This window comes from Phyllostomus discolor, chromosome 9 (assembly GCF_004126475.2).
Source record: "Phyllostomus discolor isolate MPI-MPIP mPhyDis1 chromosome 9, mPhyDis1.pri.v3, whole genome shotgun sequence".
In the NCBI taxonomy this organism is placed as follows: Eukaryota; Metazoa; Chordata; class Mammalia; order Chiroptera; family Phyllostomidae; genus Phyllostomus; species Phyllostomus discolor.
Genome location: NC_040911.2, coordinates 60032033 through 60050731, shown reverse-complemented (window position 1 = coordinate 60050731; position 18699 = coordinate 60032033). Strand labels below are relative to the sequence as shown.

Below are 18699 nucleotides of genomic sequence, written 5' to 3'. Positions count from 1 at the left end.
TGGTATCTCAACACTGTATCAGATCCCTACCTCTGTTATCTGTAAACCAGATCACCTGGCACATGCCCTTGCCCTCAGGGGCCTAGGGACACAGTAAAGATCAGAACAAATTCCCACTTCTGTAGATTCCTGGGGTGAGAGGGCAGAACCACTGATAAACCCCCTCCCCCCACATACGCATGTGATCTAAATGAAGCTGGAATTGTTGAGTCCCTCCCAGGGGCCATGCCTTGATATCTTGTGAGCTCTCCCCTAGCCCCAGATGGTGGGTTGAACTCACAAAGGGTTTGGGCCAAGGTCCACCCTCCATTGAGCTGAACCTATAGGACACCTTCTTCCAGAACTTGCTCAAAATGGCACCTGAGTGAAATGGGTGGGCAGATTCATTGGAAAACATGCATCGGGAAAATGGTGGATAAAGGCAGCCTATAATCTTTATTCTTCTGAATGAGCCAAGTCTTGGGAAAGACCAGGATGGCAGCAGCAGGAAGGTCTTCCATAAAAATCTACACAAACCTAGAAGCAGGCAGACAGGGCTATGGGACAAGTGCACAGCTGTGCCCACGCTGAGTGATGCTCTGCCAGTAACAGGGTGCCAGTGGCACAGCTCTCCCCTTGGTTTCACCTGGAGTCACACATTCTTGGGAAGCCTATCCAGATTTTCAGGGGTCACCCAAGAAGTTGTCTGATACCACATCTCTTCTGGTTCCCACAGGCAGATCCTGAAACAGGCTACTGGATACAGGTATTCTACTTAGGAGATTATTGTTTAGGAGATCACAGATAGCATTATGGGAAAGGAAGGCAGAGAAGAGAGAATGTCAGCATGATTGTTATAATGGTTTACCACAGCAGCCATGAGTTTTGTCCTACCCAGGGTGTGTGAGGACCACCTGACAACATAACAATCACCTCTTACTTGCCTTTAAGGACTGGCTCTGGGCCCTTCCTCTGTAGCTCTTCCTCATGGATGGATTGCTGTCTGCAAGTCTAACTCTCCCCCTGCTGGTGGTCCCTGATTTTGTTGATGGAGCTCCAGGGGCAAACAGAGGCCCTGAGCAGAGCTGGGGGAGATAAGGATCTTACTATGAGGCTGAGAGTCTGCTAATACTGGATCATCCAACTGCGGGGGTCAACAGGGACACCTAGTATAGATGGGGAGTACTGCCCAAGGACGAATCCCACCACTTGCCTCTCTATAGAAATAAAGTCTTATTGGGATAAGACCACCCCTGTATGTGTTCACATTGTCTATGGTGCTTTCCAGATACAAGGCAACATTAGAGAGTTAAGAAGACCACATGACCCACAAAAGCCAAAGAGCTACTGTTTTCCTCTTTATAGAAAAATTTGCCAAATCTTTTTCTAGGCTATTTAGGCAGAATCTCAGTATCAGGGACTCTCAGTCTTCAACTGACCATGGGTTCTCTGAGAATTTGAAAATTTAGTTTCTTTGTCCAAAGGTACAGATCCTGAAATGTACATTTAAAGATTCTAGGAGATGCTGCTGTTGGTGGTGGTGGCCTCACTTGCTCTTTGAGTAGAGACTAGAATCCCCTCCTACATTGTCCTAGCTGTCATGCCCCAGGGAATGTGTGTGAGCAAGTCATCTGGAACAGAGGCTACACATATTCTGAGGGCCCTGAGGTCCTATCTGCATCCATCCTGCAGATAAGTGTTCCCTATCTCAGTCATGGTCATTGCATCTGTGGGGCCATGTATTATCCCTCATGAGCCCTGAACTAGCATCTCAGAGGCACCTTACCTGTGCCACCAAGATATAGCTTAGAAGGTCACAAGCAGGCTGCCATGCTGGGATGAGTCCACCAACTGCCCATCCCCCTAAGTCAGGAATGATGCTACATAGAGCTTGAAATACTGATGTTTAATGATCTATTCTACATTAAATAATGGGCAATGAGGAATTTCAACAATGCCTGGGTGCAGGAAACCTTAGATATTTTCAAGGCAGAGAACAGAGTTCAGAGCGGCTCAGCCAATGAAGGGCCAATTACAGGGAACTGCTGGTGTCCAAGAGGGATACAGAGGCTGGGCTGGGGTGTGATATCACTCAGTGGAACCCCTCCAGGCAGGTCTTGTTTAGGAGTTGGAACATAGTTCTCCAGGGTTCTGTGCTGATGGTGAAGAAGCAGGTGAAGGTCTGAGGGAATAAGCACAGGAATAAAATATGAGTGAAGAAGCCTTGGGAATCTTGTGGCTCTAGTGCTAAAGATAGCATCCATCCCAAACTTGTATTTGCAAGGTGAGCAGCTGGGGGATGTAGGCTCTGGCCCTCAGGTATAGCCCTGCCTGAGTCTTGGATATAGCTGATCTGACTTTCTCCTGACCTCAGGGTGTGTCACTCTGCTCTCCCCAGACCTATGGTCACCATGGGAACCCCAGGCTTTCCCATTGTTAACCATGACCCTAGTGCAGTAATATGTGCTCCCTCCCAGTGGGTCCTATCTTGAGGAACACTGACCCTAGCTGGGATTTTCCTAGAGCAGAGATTCACTTCTTATCTCTCAGGCAGAAACCACAGCTCATCAGGACCCAGAGCAGAGCATGGAATACAGGGCAGTGAGCTCCCTTCAGCCAACCCCCCCACCCCCCAACACACACACACACAGGAGGTTCTGCTTAGTGCCAGGACGACTGGAGACCTGACCACTCAGTCAAAGGTGTTCCTCTTCCTGAAAGCAGCAAAGGGACGTGGATAAAGATCAGGAGGAGTACATCCTGTGGCCAGAACCAGGAGACCTGGCCCCTAGGGGCCAGAAGCAATCTGTCAGCAGTATGACCTGAAGTTCAGACAGTTGAACTGGGTGAGTGAACATTCAGGATCTCAGACTTCCCAGGGGCCTATGAGTGGACCCTTGCCTGCCAGGCTGGGCTCTGTCTTTAGCACAAGTGGTGGCTATAGTATGGCCAACAGCTCTCTCATTCTTCTGTGTCCCTAAGAATGGTGTGTCCCCTGCCCCATACCCACTGCATTCCCATACAAGTCCACAGCTGTGGAACCTGAAGGAAGCACACGTGTATCTTACATTGTTAAGCTCTGAGGTTTCTTGAAAGGGGCAATTGTCAATGTCATCATCAAGTTTCCCACATCTGGTTCTGCGAAGCTCCAGCTCCATGGAGAAAGCCATCATGCTCTCTACCTGTGGTGCATATAGACATTAAAGTGGAAACACCCCTCATGGTCTCATTAAGTAGTTGCTTGTATAGACACATGGAGTATGGGGACAAGCCCCAACAGCAACCCATTTGGGACTTCCCTCTGGGTCTGGATCAGCTCCTTTGAAATAAAGGGGATGTTCTGGGGATGTTCTAGGTAAAGGGGCATATGGTCTCAGTGGAGGCCCTGGGGTGGAAGCAGACTGATTACACACTATTAATGTCATACACTGTAGCCTCACATTTCCAAATGCCATAGTGAGACCCCACCATCCCTTTCAGCATGCTTTTAGCTTCTATAGCACTTACAGGGATAGGTGACAAGTGCTGGGTTGGGTGTTGGCTTTGTAAGACTTTGCTTGATAATCTCCATCTCAGAGTGGGAAACTAATGTAAAACCTCATTTTAACACATTTTCACCTATCCAATGTCAGAAAAAATGCTGTACAATGCTAGTGAAGCACACACATAATTGAGATGATGGCTTCAAGAAACAACTTCTATTACATACTGTGTGCTGTGAAATATTCTGTACTCTTTCCACTCTATTCTACTCATTCTATTCCGTATCTTCCCACTGCATCCCACCCATTATTCCCAACACCCAAACTCAGTCTGTGACTCCAGATATACAAAACCCAAAACCCAACCAGAGGTCCAGCTGAAAGAGTTTAGGATACCTGAACCAGCGGGGATGTTGCACACTAATGTCCACAGAGGATTAAACTCAGCAGATGGTGAGACCCTCTGCCTTTGATGTGGCCTCTTGGTGCAGAGATCAAGAGGGTGAGAGAGTAATGCTCCCGACTCTGCACACACACACACACACACACACACACACACACAGAGTCACACAACCAGAAGTGCTCATCAGGAGATTGTTTTCATTGCTCATATCTGTAGACCAGATGAAAATGGCATTGCTGGTTGTAGTTTGAAAAGTTTCCATGGCAAGGAGGACCTTTTAGGATTAAAAACCATCATCTGGGGGAGAGTATAAAATAACATTGATCTACATAGTTTAATACCACAGCAGAAAATCCGGAGATCATGAAAGTCACAGGAGAGGTCCTGACCCGACACTGTTTGAGGGGGAGCACTCACTGCTTCTGATCCTCAGCCCTGCTCTTCCTCCTCTCCCTCCTTCTCCCTGTGTCTGTCTATCTAATTATCTTCTTTTATTTTATTTTATTAAAGTATTTCTTCAACCTATCTTTTCCAGCATATTCTGTGTGTGTGTCTCTTTTTTACAGGATATCTTTATTCCCTCATTGGCTAATTTGAAGTTATTCTTCACTAAACAATGCCATAAAGATTGAAAAATGCATTGTATGTAAGTAGACATTGATCTAATTTTTAAATTTCCATGTAAAAACTTTTATAAAATCTGAAACTGAATTAGTTGTATTTTTATGTACTTTAAATGTTATACAAGATCCTATGATATGTCTCCTGTCCTTGACCTTCACTTAATATAAGTGTAGGCCAGCAGGGCAGAAAGATGTGATCACCTACCTGCTCCTTCCAAGAATTCAAGATGCGTGCCAGCCTGTAGGCATTCATGTCCTTGCTCTTCTGGTTGAATATGTGTAAAGCATATTCCACAGTGGCAGGGAAATAACTTTCCATGACTTTTTGGTCATTATTCTTCCTTTCATCTTCAGAGGTCCAGCTATGAGTCACCTGGAGCTGAGAACTTATGAGAAGCAGGAGCATGGCCCAGGGCAGAACCCACCTCTGTTGCAAGCACAGCAGAGCTGCAAGCAAACAGCCACCCATAGTATTTCCAGCTCAAACTCCCACTAGAACCTACCTGGGCAGTGGTCCAAATTATTTGTTCCAGAACATATTCTTCCTGTGGGCCTCCTCTCTGCTATTACACCCTATCCCTTCCCACATATGACTCTGCCTCCTCCATACAATGTGGCTAAAATAGTCTCATGTCCAGGACAGAGGAATGAGGCCAAGGCAGGCTGGGTTGGGAAGAACCATCAATAGGAAGAAGGGTCCTCTCTAGCTGAATTCCAGCCACAGCACTCCCTCAGTGCCTCAGAGGGTAGAAAAGACTGCTTGTATGACCCAGAATCATATTCTCAAATAATGACACAAGTGCAGGAGGTACAAATGGAAGGCAATCCCAAGATACAGTAGTAGAGTGATGGTCAGCTAGACAAGAAGGGGCAGAGCAAAAAAAGGCTGCCAAAAGCCAGCTTTTGGATGATGAAGGTATCTACCCAGTGATGAATGTGTATTTGTTAGAAATGTGTAAGAGGTGCTTGAGATTTTTACAGGCCTCAGTGTTATGCTGTCCCACTCCTCCACCGACCTTCTTTTGCTTTTGAAACAGAGTCGGTCCTTGGCTCCTGGGGTTGTGGCCTCACTAGAGATGGTGGAGGATCAAGCTGAGCTCACTGCATCACTCTTTGTGCAAATTTTCAGTTTATGGATGTGCTTCTACGAAGTAAGCCTGAGGTAAGGCTGGGTAAGTAAATCCCTTCTCTTCAAAGATGTTTACAGAAGAAATGGCCACTGATACACACTGCACTTTTATTTTTCTTTGTAGGAATTTATTTCTAGAGGAGGTGGAGTGGAGTGAAAGAAACAGAAAAGAAGGGAGAGTGAACCAAATGAGCTCCAGGGATCCCTTAGCTGTGTCCATTAGGTGACCTTTGGTGCCCTCTTGTGGCCACTTTTATCACAACTCATCAGGCACAATTTCCTATGTATAGTTTCCAGCGAAAGAACATTCACAGCAAATGCAACTCTGGTCAACTAAGATGCAGCTCTGGGATGACACTTTTTGCAAACAAGCTTAAGCTCTGCACCATGAAATGGGCCTCTGGCATCTGTGTGCAGCTACTTGTGAACTTAGAAGGGGACCATAATCTCCTGAAAACCTGTGGATATCCAGGTCCCTGAGTTTGTTTCTATCCCAGGACTCTGACCCAGTATGTCTGGACAGTGCTGAAGAAAGAGTTTCCTTCTTAACCTAAAACCAGAGGATGGTGATGTTCTTAGTCTCTGGATTACATTTTGAGTAGCACTGTTACAGTGAGTCCCTTGGCTTAGATGCAACCAATCCCATGAAGAAATCAACTGTAAGAGCGTAGGAGTGGGTCTTGAGAAGGGTTTCTGGAGCCACACTGAATCAGAGAAGGGGTAAAAACTCCATGCCTACTCATAAAGAAAAAGAGTTTCCAGACTCCAGGCAGCAGTGACCAGAAGGTGCTTGTGGAAGGAGAGAAGGCTACTTTCAACCTGACAACCTATCTTCCTCATAGAGGTCTGCAGAGCTGATGTCCATCTCCAGGAGAGGGAGATGTTAAATATGTCCCAGTCCTTCCCATCCTCAGGTTGACTACATTCAGGAGAGCATGAACTGCATATTCTTAGCTAATGGTCTCCCCAAAGACCTGGTTTTCCAGTTCCCAACCAGGCCAGTGTCTATCCTCCATGCGTCTTTGTAATTTCCTTTTGAGACAAGGTCCTAGGTTCACTGTTCCATTCTCTCCCACCAGACAATGGTAGGACAACATCAACTTGGAAAGTGTTATTTGTCATGGATAAAAAAGAAGATATGATCACATGTAAGAGACAGCAAGATGTGCAACAGAACTCTACCAAACAAGTTGTATCTTATATAAAATTATTGAACCTTAAAAAAGAAGAAAATTTTCCCTCATGTAGATAGACCAAAATACTGCAGGATTTCATTTTTTCTTGGTTTGTTTTATTGTACATATTCTGCTAGTTATACATTAAAGAGCATTTTATAAAATAAAACCTTACAGAAAATTTGGAAAACAAGAAGAATCACATTTTATGACCATAATACAACTAATACCATTTTTGTATGTGTTTGTCCTTATTTATTTATTTATTTATTTAAATTGTTGTTCAAGTACAGTATTCTGCCTTTTACCACCATCCCAGCCCACCCCCCAGCCCTCCCCACCTCCCTCACATTTCCACCTCCCTGCCTTGTTTTTGTCCATGTATCCTTTATACTTGTTCCTGCAAACCCTTCCCCTTTTCCCTTGACATCCCCTCCCTTCTTTCCTAGGGTCACAGACAGCCTGTTCTCAATTTCAGTGTCTTTGGTTATATTTTGCTTGTTTGTTTGTTTTGTTGATTAGGTTACTGTTAAAGGTGAGATCATATCGTATTGGTCTTTCACTGCCTGGCTTATTTTGCTTGGCATAATGCTTTCCAGTTGCATCCATGCTGTGGCAAAGGGTAAGAGCTCCTTCTTTCTTTCTGCTGCATAGAATTCCATTGTGTAAATGTACCATAGTTTTTTGATCCATTCATTTACTGAAAGGGAATCTAGGTTGCTTCCAGCACTTAGCCATTGTAAATTGTGCTGCTATGAACATTGGGGTGCATAGGTTCTTCTGGATTAGTGTCTCAGGGTTCTTGGGATGTATTCCCAGCAGTGGAATTGCTGGGTCAAAAGGCAGATCCATTTTTCGTTTTCTGAGAAAATTCCATACTCTTTTCCATAGTAGCTGTACCAGTCTGCAATCCCACCAACAGTGCACTAGGATTCCCTTTTCTCCACAACCTCTCCAACACTTGTTGTTTGTTGCTTTGTTTATGATGGCCATTCTGACCAGTGTGAAGTAGTATCTCATTGTGGTTTTAATTTGCATCTCTCTGATAGCTAGTGATACTGAGCATCTTTTCATATGTCTTTGGACCCTCTGTATGTCCTCCTTGGAGAAGTGTCTCTTCAAGTTCTTTCCCCATTTTTTAATTGGGTTGCTTGTCTTCTTAGAGTGAAGTTGTGTGAGTTCTTTATATAATTTGGAGATTAAACCCTTGCCTGAGGTATCATTGGCAAGTATGTTTTCCCATATGGTTGATTCTCTTTTCATTTTAATGCTGTTTTCTTTAGCCATGCAGCTTTTTATTTTGATGAGATCCCATTTGTTTATTCTTCCTTCTATGTCCCTTGCTCTAGGAGACACATCAGTGAAAATATTGCTGTGTGAAATATGTGAGTTTTTCCTGCCTATGTTCTGCTCTATGACTTTAATGGTATCACAACTTATATTTAAATTTTTATCCACCTTGAATTTATTTTTGTGTATGGTGTAAGTTGGTGCTCGAGTTTTATTTATTTATTTTTTTGCATGTAACTATCCATCTCTCCTGACACCATTTGTTGAAGAGGCTATTTTTATATACTTTATGTTTCTGCCCACTTTGTCCAATATAAATTGATTGTAGAGACTTAGGTTTATTTCTAGGCTCTCTGTTCTGTTCTACTGGTCTATCTGTAACTTTTTATGCCAGTACCAGGCTGTTTTGATTGCAGTGGTCTTGTAATACAGTTTGGTATCAGGTATTGTGATCCCTTCTACTTTTCTCTTTTTTCCTCAAAATTGCAGCAGCTATTCAGGGTTATTTATAGATCCATATAAATTTTGAAGTGTTTTTTTTCTATGTCTTTATGAAACATGCCTTTGGTACTTTAATAGGGATTGCATTGAAACTATGAATTGCTTTGGGTAGTATGAACATTTTGATGATGTGAAATCTTCCAATCTATGAACATGGTATATGCTTCCATTTGTTTCTGTCTTCCTTTATTTGATATGTGTGTTTTCCTTTAGTTGATATTTTGATTATTTCTTTCTTCAGTGTTGTGTAGTTTTCTGAGTACAGTTATTTTACCTCCTTAGGTTAGGTTTGTTTCTAGATATTTTTTTTTTGCTATATTGAATGAGATTTTTTTCTTGATTTCTGCTTCTGATGTTTCATTGTTGGTGTACAAAAATGCCTTTTATTTCTGGATATTGATTTTGTATCCAGCTGTTTCACCAAATTCATATTTTAGGTTGAGCAGTTTTTTGGTGGAATCAATAGGACTTTCTATGTACACTATCATGTGATCTGTAAACAATGACAGTTTTGCTTTCTCCTTTCTGATTTCAATAACTTTTATTTCCTTTTCTTGTCTGATTGCAGTGGGTAACACTTTCAGTACTATGTTGAATGAAGTGGTGAAAGCAAGCTTTTTTGTCTTGTTCCTGATTGTAGTGGAAATGATTTTAGTTTTTGCCCACTGAGTATGATGTTGGCTGTAGGTCTCTCATACATGACCTTTATTATGGTGAAGAATGCTCCCTCTATTCCCACTTTGCTGAATGTTTTTATCATTAATGAATGCTGTACCTTATCAAATAATTTTTCCACATCTATTGATATAATCATGTGATTTTTGTCTTTTGTTTTGTTTATGTGATGTATTACATTTACTGATTTGCAAATATTGAATCATCCTTGCATCCTGGGATGAATCCCACTTGGCCATGGTGTATGATCTTTTTAATTGGATGCAGTTTGCCAATATTTTTGTTGAGGATGTTAGCATCTATGTTCATCAGCTATATCGGTCTGAAGTTTTCTTTCTTTGTTGTGTCTTTATCTAGTTCTGGGATTTGGATGACGCTGGCTTCATAAAAAGAGTTCAGGAGTCTTTCATCATTTTGGATTTTTTGGAATAGTCTGTGATGAATAGGGGTTAGCTCTTTCTTTTTAAATGCTTTGTAGAATTCTCCTGTGAAACCATCTGGTCCAGGGCTTCTGTGTGTTGGGAGTTTTTTTGTTTGTTTGTTTTTTGTTTTTTTTTAATGCTGCTTCAATTTCACCTGCTGTTATTGGTCTGTTCAGGCTTTCTGCTTCTTTTTCATTCAGTTTTGGAAGATTGTATTTTTATATAAATGGGTCCATTTCACCTAGGTTTTCAAATTTCTTGGCATACAGCTCTTCTTAGTAATTTCTTACAATCCTTTGTATTTCTGTGGTATCAGTTGTAATCTCTCCTCTTTCGTTTCTGATTGTGTTTATTTGGGTCCTCTCTCTTTTTTCTAGATAAGCCTGCTTAAAGGATTGTCAATTTTATTTATGTTTTCAAAGAACCAGCTTCTGGATTCACTGATCCTTAGAATTGTCCTTAGTCTTTATGTCATTTAATTCTGCGCTGATCTTGATTATTTCCTTCCTTCTACTTGTTGTGGGCTGTCTTTGTTGCTGTTCCTCGAGTTCTTGTAGGCATAGGGTTAGGTAGTTCGTTTGAGATGTTTCTATCTCTTTTAGGTAGACCTGTATTGCTATGAACTTCCCTCTCAGGACTGCTTTTGCTGCATCTCATAAGTTTTGGGTTGTTGTAAACTCATTTTCATTTGTTTCCAGAAACTCTTCAATTTCTTCTTTGATTGTGTTCTTGACCCATTCATTGTTTAATAGGATGCTATTCAATCTCCATGATTTTGAGGGTTTTGGTTTTTTTTTTTCCTTGGGATGGTTTCTAGTTTCAATCCCTTGTGGTCAGTGAAAAAGCTTGATATGATTTCAATTTTCTTGAATTTCTTGAGGCTTGTTTCCTGACCTATCATGTGGTCTATCTTTGAAAATGTTTTATGTCCATTTGAAAAGAATGTATATTTAGCTTCTTTGGGATGAAAGGCTCTATATACATCAGTTAAATCCATTTCTAGATAAGCCCATCTAGGACATTGTTCAATGACACAATATCTTTGTTGATATTTTGTTTGAAAGATCTGTCCATTTTTGACAGTAGTGTGTTAAGATCCCCTACTATAATTCTATTGCTGTAAATATCTTTCTTTAAGTCATTCAAGATTTTCTTTATGTATTTGGGTGCTCCTATGTTGGGTGCATATATATTTACAATGTTTATGTCTTCTTGGTGGATTCTTCTCTTTAGTATTATGGTGTGACTTTCTGGGTCTCTCTTTATGGCCCTTTTTTTGAAGTCTATTTTGTCTGATATGAATATTGCTACCCCGACATTTTTTCCTGTCTGTTTGCTTGGAAAATTTGTTTCCAGCCCTTCACTTTCAGTCTGTGTAAGTCTTTTGTCCTGAGGTGGGTCTCTTGTAGGAAGCATATGTGTGGGGCATCCTTTTGTATCCATTCAACTATTCTGTCTTCGGATTGAAGTATTTAACCCATTTATATTTAAAGTTGTTTTTGATAGGTACTTATTCATTGCCATTTTTGTACCTGTGTTCCCCTCTTTCTCTCTTTTCCTTTCTCTTCTTAAAGCAGTCCCTTTAGCATCTTTTGAAGAGCTGGTTTGGTGGAGGTGTATTCTTTTCAACTTCTTTTGTCTAGGAAGCTTCTTATTTGGCCTTCTATCTTAATTGAGAGCCTTGTTCGGTAAAGTAGCTTTTACCCAGTTCTTATTACTTGGAATGTTTGTTGCCATTCTCTTCTGGCTTGGGGTGTTTCCACTGAGAAATCAGCTGCTAGCTTTATCAGGTCTCCCTTGTATGTTACTTCCTGTTTCTCCCTTGCTGCCTTGAATATTCTCTCTTTATCTTGGAAATTTGTCATTTTAATTATGATTTGTCTTGAAGTGGAACCCTTTGGTTTCCTCTTGATTGGGACTCTCTATGTTTCCTGTATTTGTGTGACTTCTTCTCTCATCAAATTAGGGAAGTTTTCCATTTTTTCTTTTTCAAACAGGTTTTCTATCTCTTGCTCTTCCTTTTCTCTTTCTGTTATTCCTTTTATATGGATATTATTATGTTTCATATTGTCCTGCATTTCTCTTAATCCCTCTTCATCCTTTCTGAGACTCTTTTCCTTTTCTTGCTCTTTCTGTGTGTTTTTTTCTACCTTGTATTACCGTTCACTGATCCAATCTTCTGCTTCATCAAACCTGTTTTTGATTCCTTCTATTGTGATCTTCAGTTCAGAAATTGTATTTTTCATTTCCTCTTGACCCTTGTTCATAGTTTCTATTTCATTTTTCATGTTGATATAGTTTTCAGCAAGTTCATTGTAGTTTCCCTGTAGTTTCTGGTAATTCGCTGTGAGCTCATTGAGCTTCCTGATAACCATTGATTTGAACTCAATATCTGATAGTTGAGTTTCCTCTATTTCATTTAGCATCCTTTCTGAGACTTCCTCCTTTCATTTGGAGATTGTTTCTTTGTCTTCCCATTGTTTATAAGACTTTTCTTGTTAGCCTCAGCTTCTTAAATTGATCTGTTCTGACTCTGTAGGTTTATGGTGTCAACTTCTGTGGTAGAACACCTGTGAGATTCAGTGGTGCCATCTCGCTGAGCACCCAAGCTCACTGACCTTGGGCTGTTGTTTATGTGGCTCTGTGTTTGTCTTTGGGTTTTGATTTTTGTTGGGCTTTTCTTTGGTGGTCCTTTCCACTAGCTGGTTAAGTGAGGTTCACTCTGTCTGCCACCTCTTGTATTTTGTTGTGCTTGTGTGGGCAGGTTTGGTTTGAAGTTGATTCTTTCATGCATGCAGGGTTTTGACGATTCTCTCTTGCTTTTGTGCAGTTTTTTTTTTTTCTGGGTAGTTTCTCCACTATTTAGTTGTATTTCCAGATAGGTACTGGATTGGGATTAGTGTGGCTTCCACTCTCTCCTTCACCTTCTTCTGTTATTATCTGTTGGTGGTTCTTTTGTTGGTGTGTTTCCTTTTCTAGCAGGTATCCTGGTGTTCACAACTTCCATCTCCTCTTTTTTGTGATCAATTGGAAGGGGAAGGCAAAATGGTTTAAGGAAGCAAGAGAGTATTCTATGATATTTACAGTATTAGCCAGTAGAAAAGAGATAGGAGATTCTTTGGCTATGTATAGTGTTAACCATCATCTTCCACCCAACTAGCCACTTTTTAGAAAGGATGGAAAGAAGAAGACTCTTGCTGGGGAGGGAAGGATTGTGAATTGTATCTAGAAAGCAGTGAGGTTTTGGGAGGTCAGATTCTGAGGTAAGGTGAGAGTAAAGGATAGAAAATAGGTGTAGTGTGTGATACAACAGAGTTAACCACAACCGTAATAGAGTTTAGGAAACCATAAAGTGGGCTCAGATCTGGGAGAGGTGCTATGTAGTATTTACAATTGTTTACAACAGCTATTATTTACACTAATAATGGAGCAACAATCATATTGCAGAATCTATGTGATCTGGATAAGCATAAGAAGTATTGGACCTTGAGTAGTATGCTAATGGAACAGAAGTGAAATGAAAGACAGTAAATTAACAATACACTATGAAAGAGAGAACAGGGGAAAGTAGTCAAACAATACAATTTAACCAGCCAAGCAAAGAAGACTAAATAGAAAGAAGAGGAATACAAAAATACTAATATTATAAAAGATGTAAGAATAATGAAAAAATAATAATATAAATATGCAATAACTTGCACATTCTCACCCTGGCTGGTGTAGCTCAGTGGATTGAGCATGGGCTGGGAACCAAAGTGTCCCAGGTTCGATTTCCAGCCAGGGTACATGCCTGGGTTGCAGGCCATAACCCCCAGCAACCGCATATTGGTGTTTCTCTCTCTCTCTCCCTCTCTTCCCTCTCTAATAAATAACTAAATAAATAAATAAAATTAAAAAAATTAACTTGCACATTCTCTGCAGTAGCAAAGTTAAATTTGTCTCACTGTCTCAGCAGTTGGGATGCCCCCTCTTTGGGTCCAACCTTGGTCTTTTCACAGTTCTAGGTTTTTGTCTCACTTGTGGAAATTTAAAAAAAAAATGAAGAAGGAAGGAAGGAAGAAGAGATAAAATGGGAAAGAAAGGAAGAAGGAATAAAACAAGAAAGAAGAAAAGAGAGGGAAAAGGTGTTAAAAGTTAAAAAAATAATAAAAAGAAAAAATTACTTTAAAAAAAGTTTCTTGCTGGCTCAAACTGGCTAAACCAGTTTTGCTGGTCTTCCTGGCTGCAGTAGGCTTTTGGGTGATTGGTTTTGCTTTTCTCCTTTCCAGATCCAAATTCAGTCAGCCTCCAGCCCAGTTCCCCAGCAGTCTCTGGTCCCACAGGTTCCATAGGTTCGGGTGTGCACTCTCCCAGGGACTTTAGACATGGGTGCCAGGCCTTCCTAAGAGCACACTCTCCTCAGTTTGCAGGTGTGTGGGCTTGTTTGGGCACCCCTGGTCCTTTAGGTTTGGTACACACTCTTCCAAGAGCTGCTGGAGTGTGTGCAGGGCCTTCCATGCCACCTCAGAAACACTGCCTGGCTGGGTGGGGAGGAGGCTGGAGTGGCTACTGCAGGAGAATTCCCCAAGCAACATCTCTTTTTGCACTTTTTCTTTTTGAGAGATTCCTCCTATTCAAGCCTGCCACTGCATACAGAGGCCTGGCCTCTCACACAGCCCAATTCTCCAAAGAGACCAGGGACTATCTGGGTCAGGGCCTGTCAAGGCCCAACTCTCAACTTTCCCTAGCTGGTGTTCACAGACTCCATGGGTGCTCACAGCCCCTGTGTATTTGCCACTTAGTTGTTATTCCCATCTCTGCTACTTCAAGCAACCAGGCCTCTCCCAGTGCTGCTCAATCCTTATTTGGCAGGTGAGGGAGCCATTGACCCAGCTGTCTCCCAAGAGCCTTGTGGCAGATATGGCCAGCACCAGGCCTGGGACTGCAGCTGCCCTGGTCCCTGTGCTCATCCCAGAGACTTTATTGTCCTGCAGCACTCTCCTTACCATCTGGATTTTCAATGTCTTCTATAATTTTTGGTCTCCTATCTTTATATATGCTGGGGTGCTGTTGGCTGTTTGTTCTGTTCCTCCATAGATTGGCTAGGTTTTTCTCCAGTGTGTAAGAGGAAGTGGAGTCCACTCCCTCCTACCTACCTGTCATCTTCAGTCTCCCGATTTCATTTTTATGAAAAATTCAAAATAATTAAGCTCACAGAAAAAGAAAGAGTGATGGTTATCAGGGCTAGGGGAGATGAATTTGAAAGATGTTGGTCAAAGAACATAAAATTATGCAGGATGAAAAATGTTGGAAGACCTACCATACAATATGTGGCCTACAGCTAAAATTGCTATACTGTGCACTTAAACATGTGCCAAGAGTGTAAATAGTGTTCTTACTACAAAAAGACAAAAATAAATTAACCAAAGTAATGAATGTCAGAGGACAATTTTGTAGGTAATAAGCGTATGGCCTTGATTGTGGTGATGGTTTCATGGTGTATACTAATTACCCAACTGTTTTGATTGTAGACACTGGATGTTGTAGCTTTTATACATCAATCATACTTCAATAAATTGGTTTAACCAAAGCAAACAAAAAGAAATTGTATCTTTTCTCAGATGGCTTCAAATTCAATAAAACTGCAACTGAAGCATAATTAATATGGTATTTTAGCCTGAGAAATATTGTGCATGTTTGGGGTTGAGATGGATGTCAGCAATCTTATGAATATCTTCATGGCTTTTCAGGAGGGAACAGGCTATGGACACCTGTGTGAAGTAGAGTCCTGATATACCTAGCTAGTGTCTTGAAAGTGTCCAACTGTCTTGACAGTGTCCAAAAAATAAACACAGAGGCCACTCCCACCAGAGGGGTCTGAATGACATGAATCTATCCTACAAGCATCAATGTCTTCCCTGTCCTGGAAGTCTGCATGCATTCCAAGGGAAAGTCCACACATGTTCTTACCTCTATGCACTGCATGTGTCTTTACTGTGCAGCTGAGACTGAAGAGTAAGGAGCTAGGAAAATTAGTTTCTTAACAAGTTGGAATAAGGGAAACTTAGACAAAATAATTAAACAAAGACAAACAATTTGAGCATTTTACAGCCAGCTCATGAATCACAAGGCTTTATCTTCCATAACCAAAGACACAGGAACAAATGATTCACACACTCCAGACCATCCCAGGACAGACTGGCTATGGTCCCAGTCCCTCTTGGACATTCTTTGAAAATAAAACTAACCAAGAAAACAACACTGACCCCTCTATACACACATCTTGATTAATCCATATATTGAAAGACACACATGGAAAGCTAATGAATATCCTGTTGAGACCCTCCCCTGAGACCTTCCCTTGGATTCCCATTGACCAAAGAAAGATAAAAAGCCTCAAGACAAAGAACCCATGGCATGCTCTTGCTAGATCGTGTCCTTACCTTGTCACTCTGCTCCCTTTCTCCAAAACTGTAAGAGCACCCACAAGACTTGCAGCCAGTGGAGCAGCAGGCAGCAGCAGCTTGTCCCACGTTTACCCCACATTATGTCTCCAATGCTCTCTTTTTCTGTGCCTTTCCAGTGAGCTAATAGCCACTATGACTTATTTAATTTATTTTATGGTGACTTTTATTTCTCAGTGAGCCAAAGCAGCACACCCTCTTCTCCAGGGACTCCTATTCATCTTTCAGTGCCCAGAACAATGTTAACTCTTTTCTAAAGCTGTCCTGGCTCCCTGTGAGAGAACTCTGTCTCACTAAACTGAGTTTTGGACATTCATTGACGTGTCTCTGAGGGGAGACAGGATTTCTGTAGTAGCCACTTTGTGTTGCTGTCACAGAGCATCCCATATGGGTAGTATAAGAAGGTCCTAGTAACTACTCACTGAAATGATTCCCTAGAGAAAAAGACCTGTGTTTCTAGAAGCATTCCTTTCAACAGTCAGAGAATGTCAGCAATGGCCAGCATTAAACCATCAGCCCTTGTCTGTAGAGGTGAAGGTGAGTCAGCAGTGAGCAGAAGTCATCATCTGTGTCTAGGAGACATGATGCTTCTCACCTGCTTGACTTTCATAACACTTTGTTAGGGTCCTGCACTAATTTCTCCCTTAAGGATCCTCACCCAAATAACCTGAGATTCCTCTGGTTTTCCATGTGCTGGAAAATAATAATGTGCCCAAAGTGCATATACTCAAAAGAAGAAAACAGGGACAAGGAGAACCCAAGAACTTGGGATTCAACAGAGTGATCACACTTAAGTGAAAGTAAACAATTCCAGAGGGTCTGGAAAACTGCTCTGCACTTTCAGCCCCTTCTGTTCTCCCATGTAGAGGGGTCTTCTTTGTTTAGTCTTCAGGAGACTTTGAGTTTTGATCATTTAAGGAATCCCATTAAACCTCCACCAAATTTAAACTGAAAAAAGAAGAGCTACAAGAGAATCTAAAAATGGCAAAAGAAAAGAATATGTGTGGGGGGCAGGGTGGGTGTATGTGTGTGTTCTCCACTAAATATGGATGGTCTCAAACAGGACTTGCTGGCTACACATGCATACCTAGTTACATTTCAGTTTTCTTCTCCCCCACCCATCTAGCCTGCTGCATTGTGATAAGCCTTTCTGAGCCCGCCTAGGTGCAGTGCCTGCCTACTTCATTACAAGGCAGCCTGTTGCTTCTAAGGGTCAAATCAGAGTGGGAACAGCTCTTTCATTTCTCACTTTTCAAAACTGGATTTTTCCTTTCAATTGACCAGAGCTGGCTTTTCATCTCTTTTATTGTTGGTTTACATGAAAACAAAGGCTTTTTTACTTCTAGTCAAGATGGCAGTGCAGGCAGATATGACTCACCTCTTTGCACAACTACATCAAAATTATAACTAAAATATAGAACAACCATCACTCAGTGTGGCAGATCCTGGCTGGAAGGATATATGTTGTGGCTGCTCATGAACAAATACACATGGACAACAGAAGCCCTGTGGAGAAAAAGGGATGGCATGGCCACTCTCTGAGAGAGAGCAGGTGAGAGGGCCAGAGAGAGCCAGTCCCTGCCTGGACAGGCTTTTATTCCTTCTCTGGGTACATTACATGGAGTGTAGTCCTCATTTACTATGCACAGGTTCACTGCACAGGATTACCTTTTATAGATAACAAAGGAAAGAATGCCGCTAATTACTTCAAAGAGAAGGGAGTTGCAGATCAGGGGGAAAGGTGGTTGAACTGGTCATACTCCATACTTGGGAGGTTTAGCTCAGATTTTAGGAAGTTGCAGCAAACCCTTGCTGCCTCAATTAAGGGTGAGGGAGTTTTAGCAAAGGCAAGTCTCATAGCAGTCTAGGTACAATGCAGGCCTGATTCCCCATGGGAAAACCTCTCCACAAGTGTGGTCCTGTGTGCCACATGAGCCCCACTGGTTTTCCATGTGGAGGCTGAGCTACAATTCCATGCCACTTGAAGTGCTTCCTGACAACTCAGAACCATCAGAAATCAAGTAGAATGGAAGTCTGACAGCTAGGTAATTAAAGAAACCACATCCATACAGACTTCTGGGAGGGTCACAGATGTGTAATGAGCTGGTCCCAAACCCACATGTAGTGGATAAATATTAGGGAGGGATATCTCAGAAGTGAAGAGTCCCTGCTCCATACCAGCCCCCCCAGCCCAGGGTTCCAGTGTCAGGAAGATAAGTCCTCACAACTTCAGGATACAAAAACCAGCAGGGATTGAGTTGGTGGAAGACACTTCTGGAGCCCCAAGAAATTCCTCTTAAAGAACCCACACATGGTATCACCTAATCAGACTTACTCCCTCTGAGCTATAGAACCTGGGTAGCAGCTTGGAAGTTACCACTGGCATCCTGGAAGAAACTGAAGTGTCTGGCATCAAGGTAAGCAGAGGCCACTATTCCTTTCTAAACCCTCCATCCACAGAGCCACAGAACTAGCAAATGGGTGCCATTTATGACTTTCCAACCTGGCTTACAGTGTTTGACCCATCTCAAAAATTACCAGAGACTCCACCTCTCCCAATTATGGGCCCACTCAAGC

At 41.9% G+C, this 18699-nt stretch overlaps 1 protein-coding gene across 1 annotated transcript; it reads right to left on the bottom strand.

The window, feature by feature from the left end:
* Positions 1-852: 852 nt before the first annotated feature.
* LOC114506046 (cystatin-9-like) lies at positions 853-5904 on the bottom strand. Its single transcript, XM_028523575.2, has 3 exons — positions 4693-5904; positions 3048-3161; positions 853-2161 (listed from the first exon to the last, which is right to left on the bottom strand). Exons 1-3 carry the CDS (start codon positions 4954-4956, stop codon positions 2072-2074), a joined length of 468 nt encoding a protein of 155 aa, XP_028379376.1. The 5' UTR covers positions 4957-5904; the 3' UTR covers positions 853-2071.
* Positions 5905-18699: the final 12795 nt, after the last annotated feature.

What these genes read in the sequence shown, in the direction of transcription:
- LOC114506046 (XM_028523575.2), bottom strand. Translation starts at nt 4,956, where the DNA reads ATGGGTGGCTGTTTGCTTGCAGCTCTGCTGTGCTTGCAACAGAGGTGG. An exon ending in TGAATTCTTGGAAGGAGCAG is followed by an intron (nt 3,162 to 4,692) that starts GTAGGTGATCAC and finishes TATGCACCACAG; the next exon opens with GTAGAGAGCATGATGGCTTT. An exon ending in AAACCTCAGAGCTTAACAAT is followed by an intron (nt 2,162 to 3,047) that starts GTAAGATACACG and finishes TTATTCCCTCAG; the next exon opens with ACCTTCACCTGCTTCTTCAC.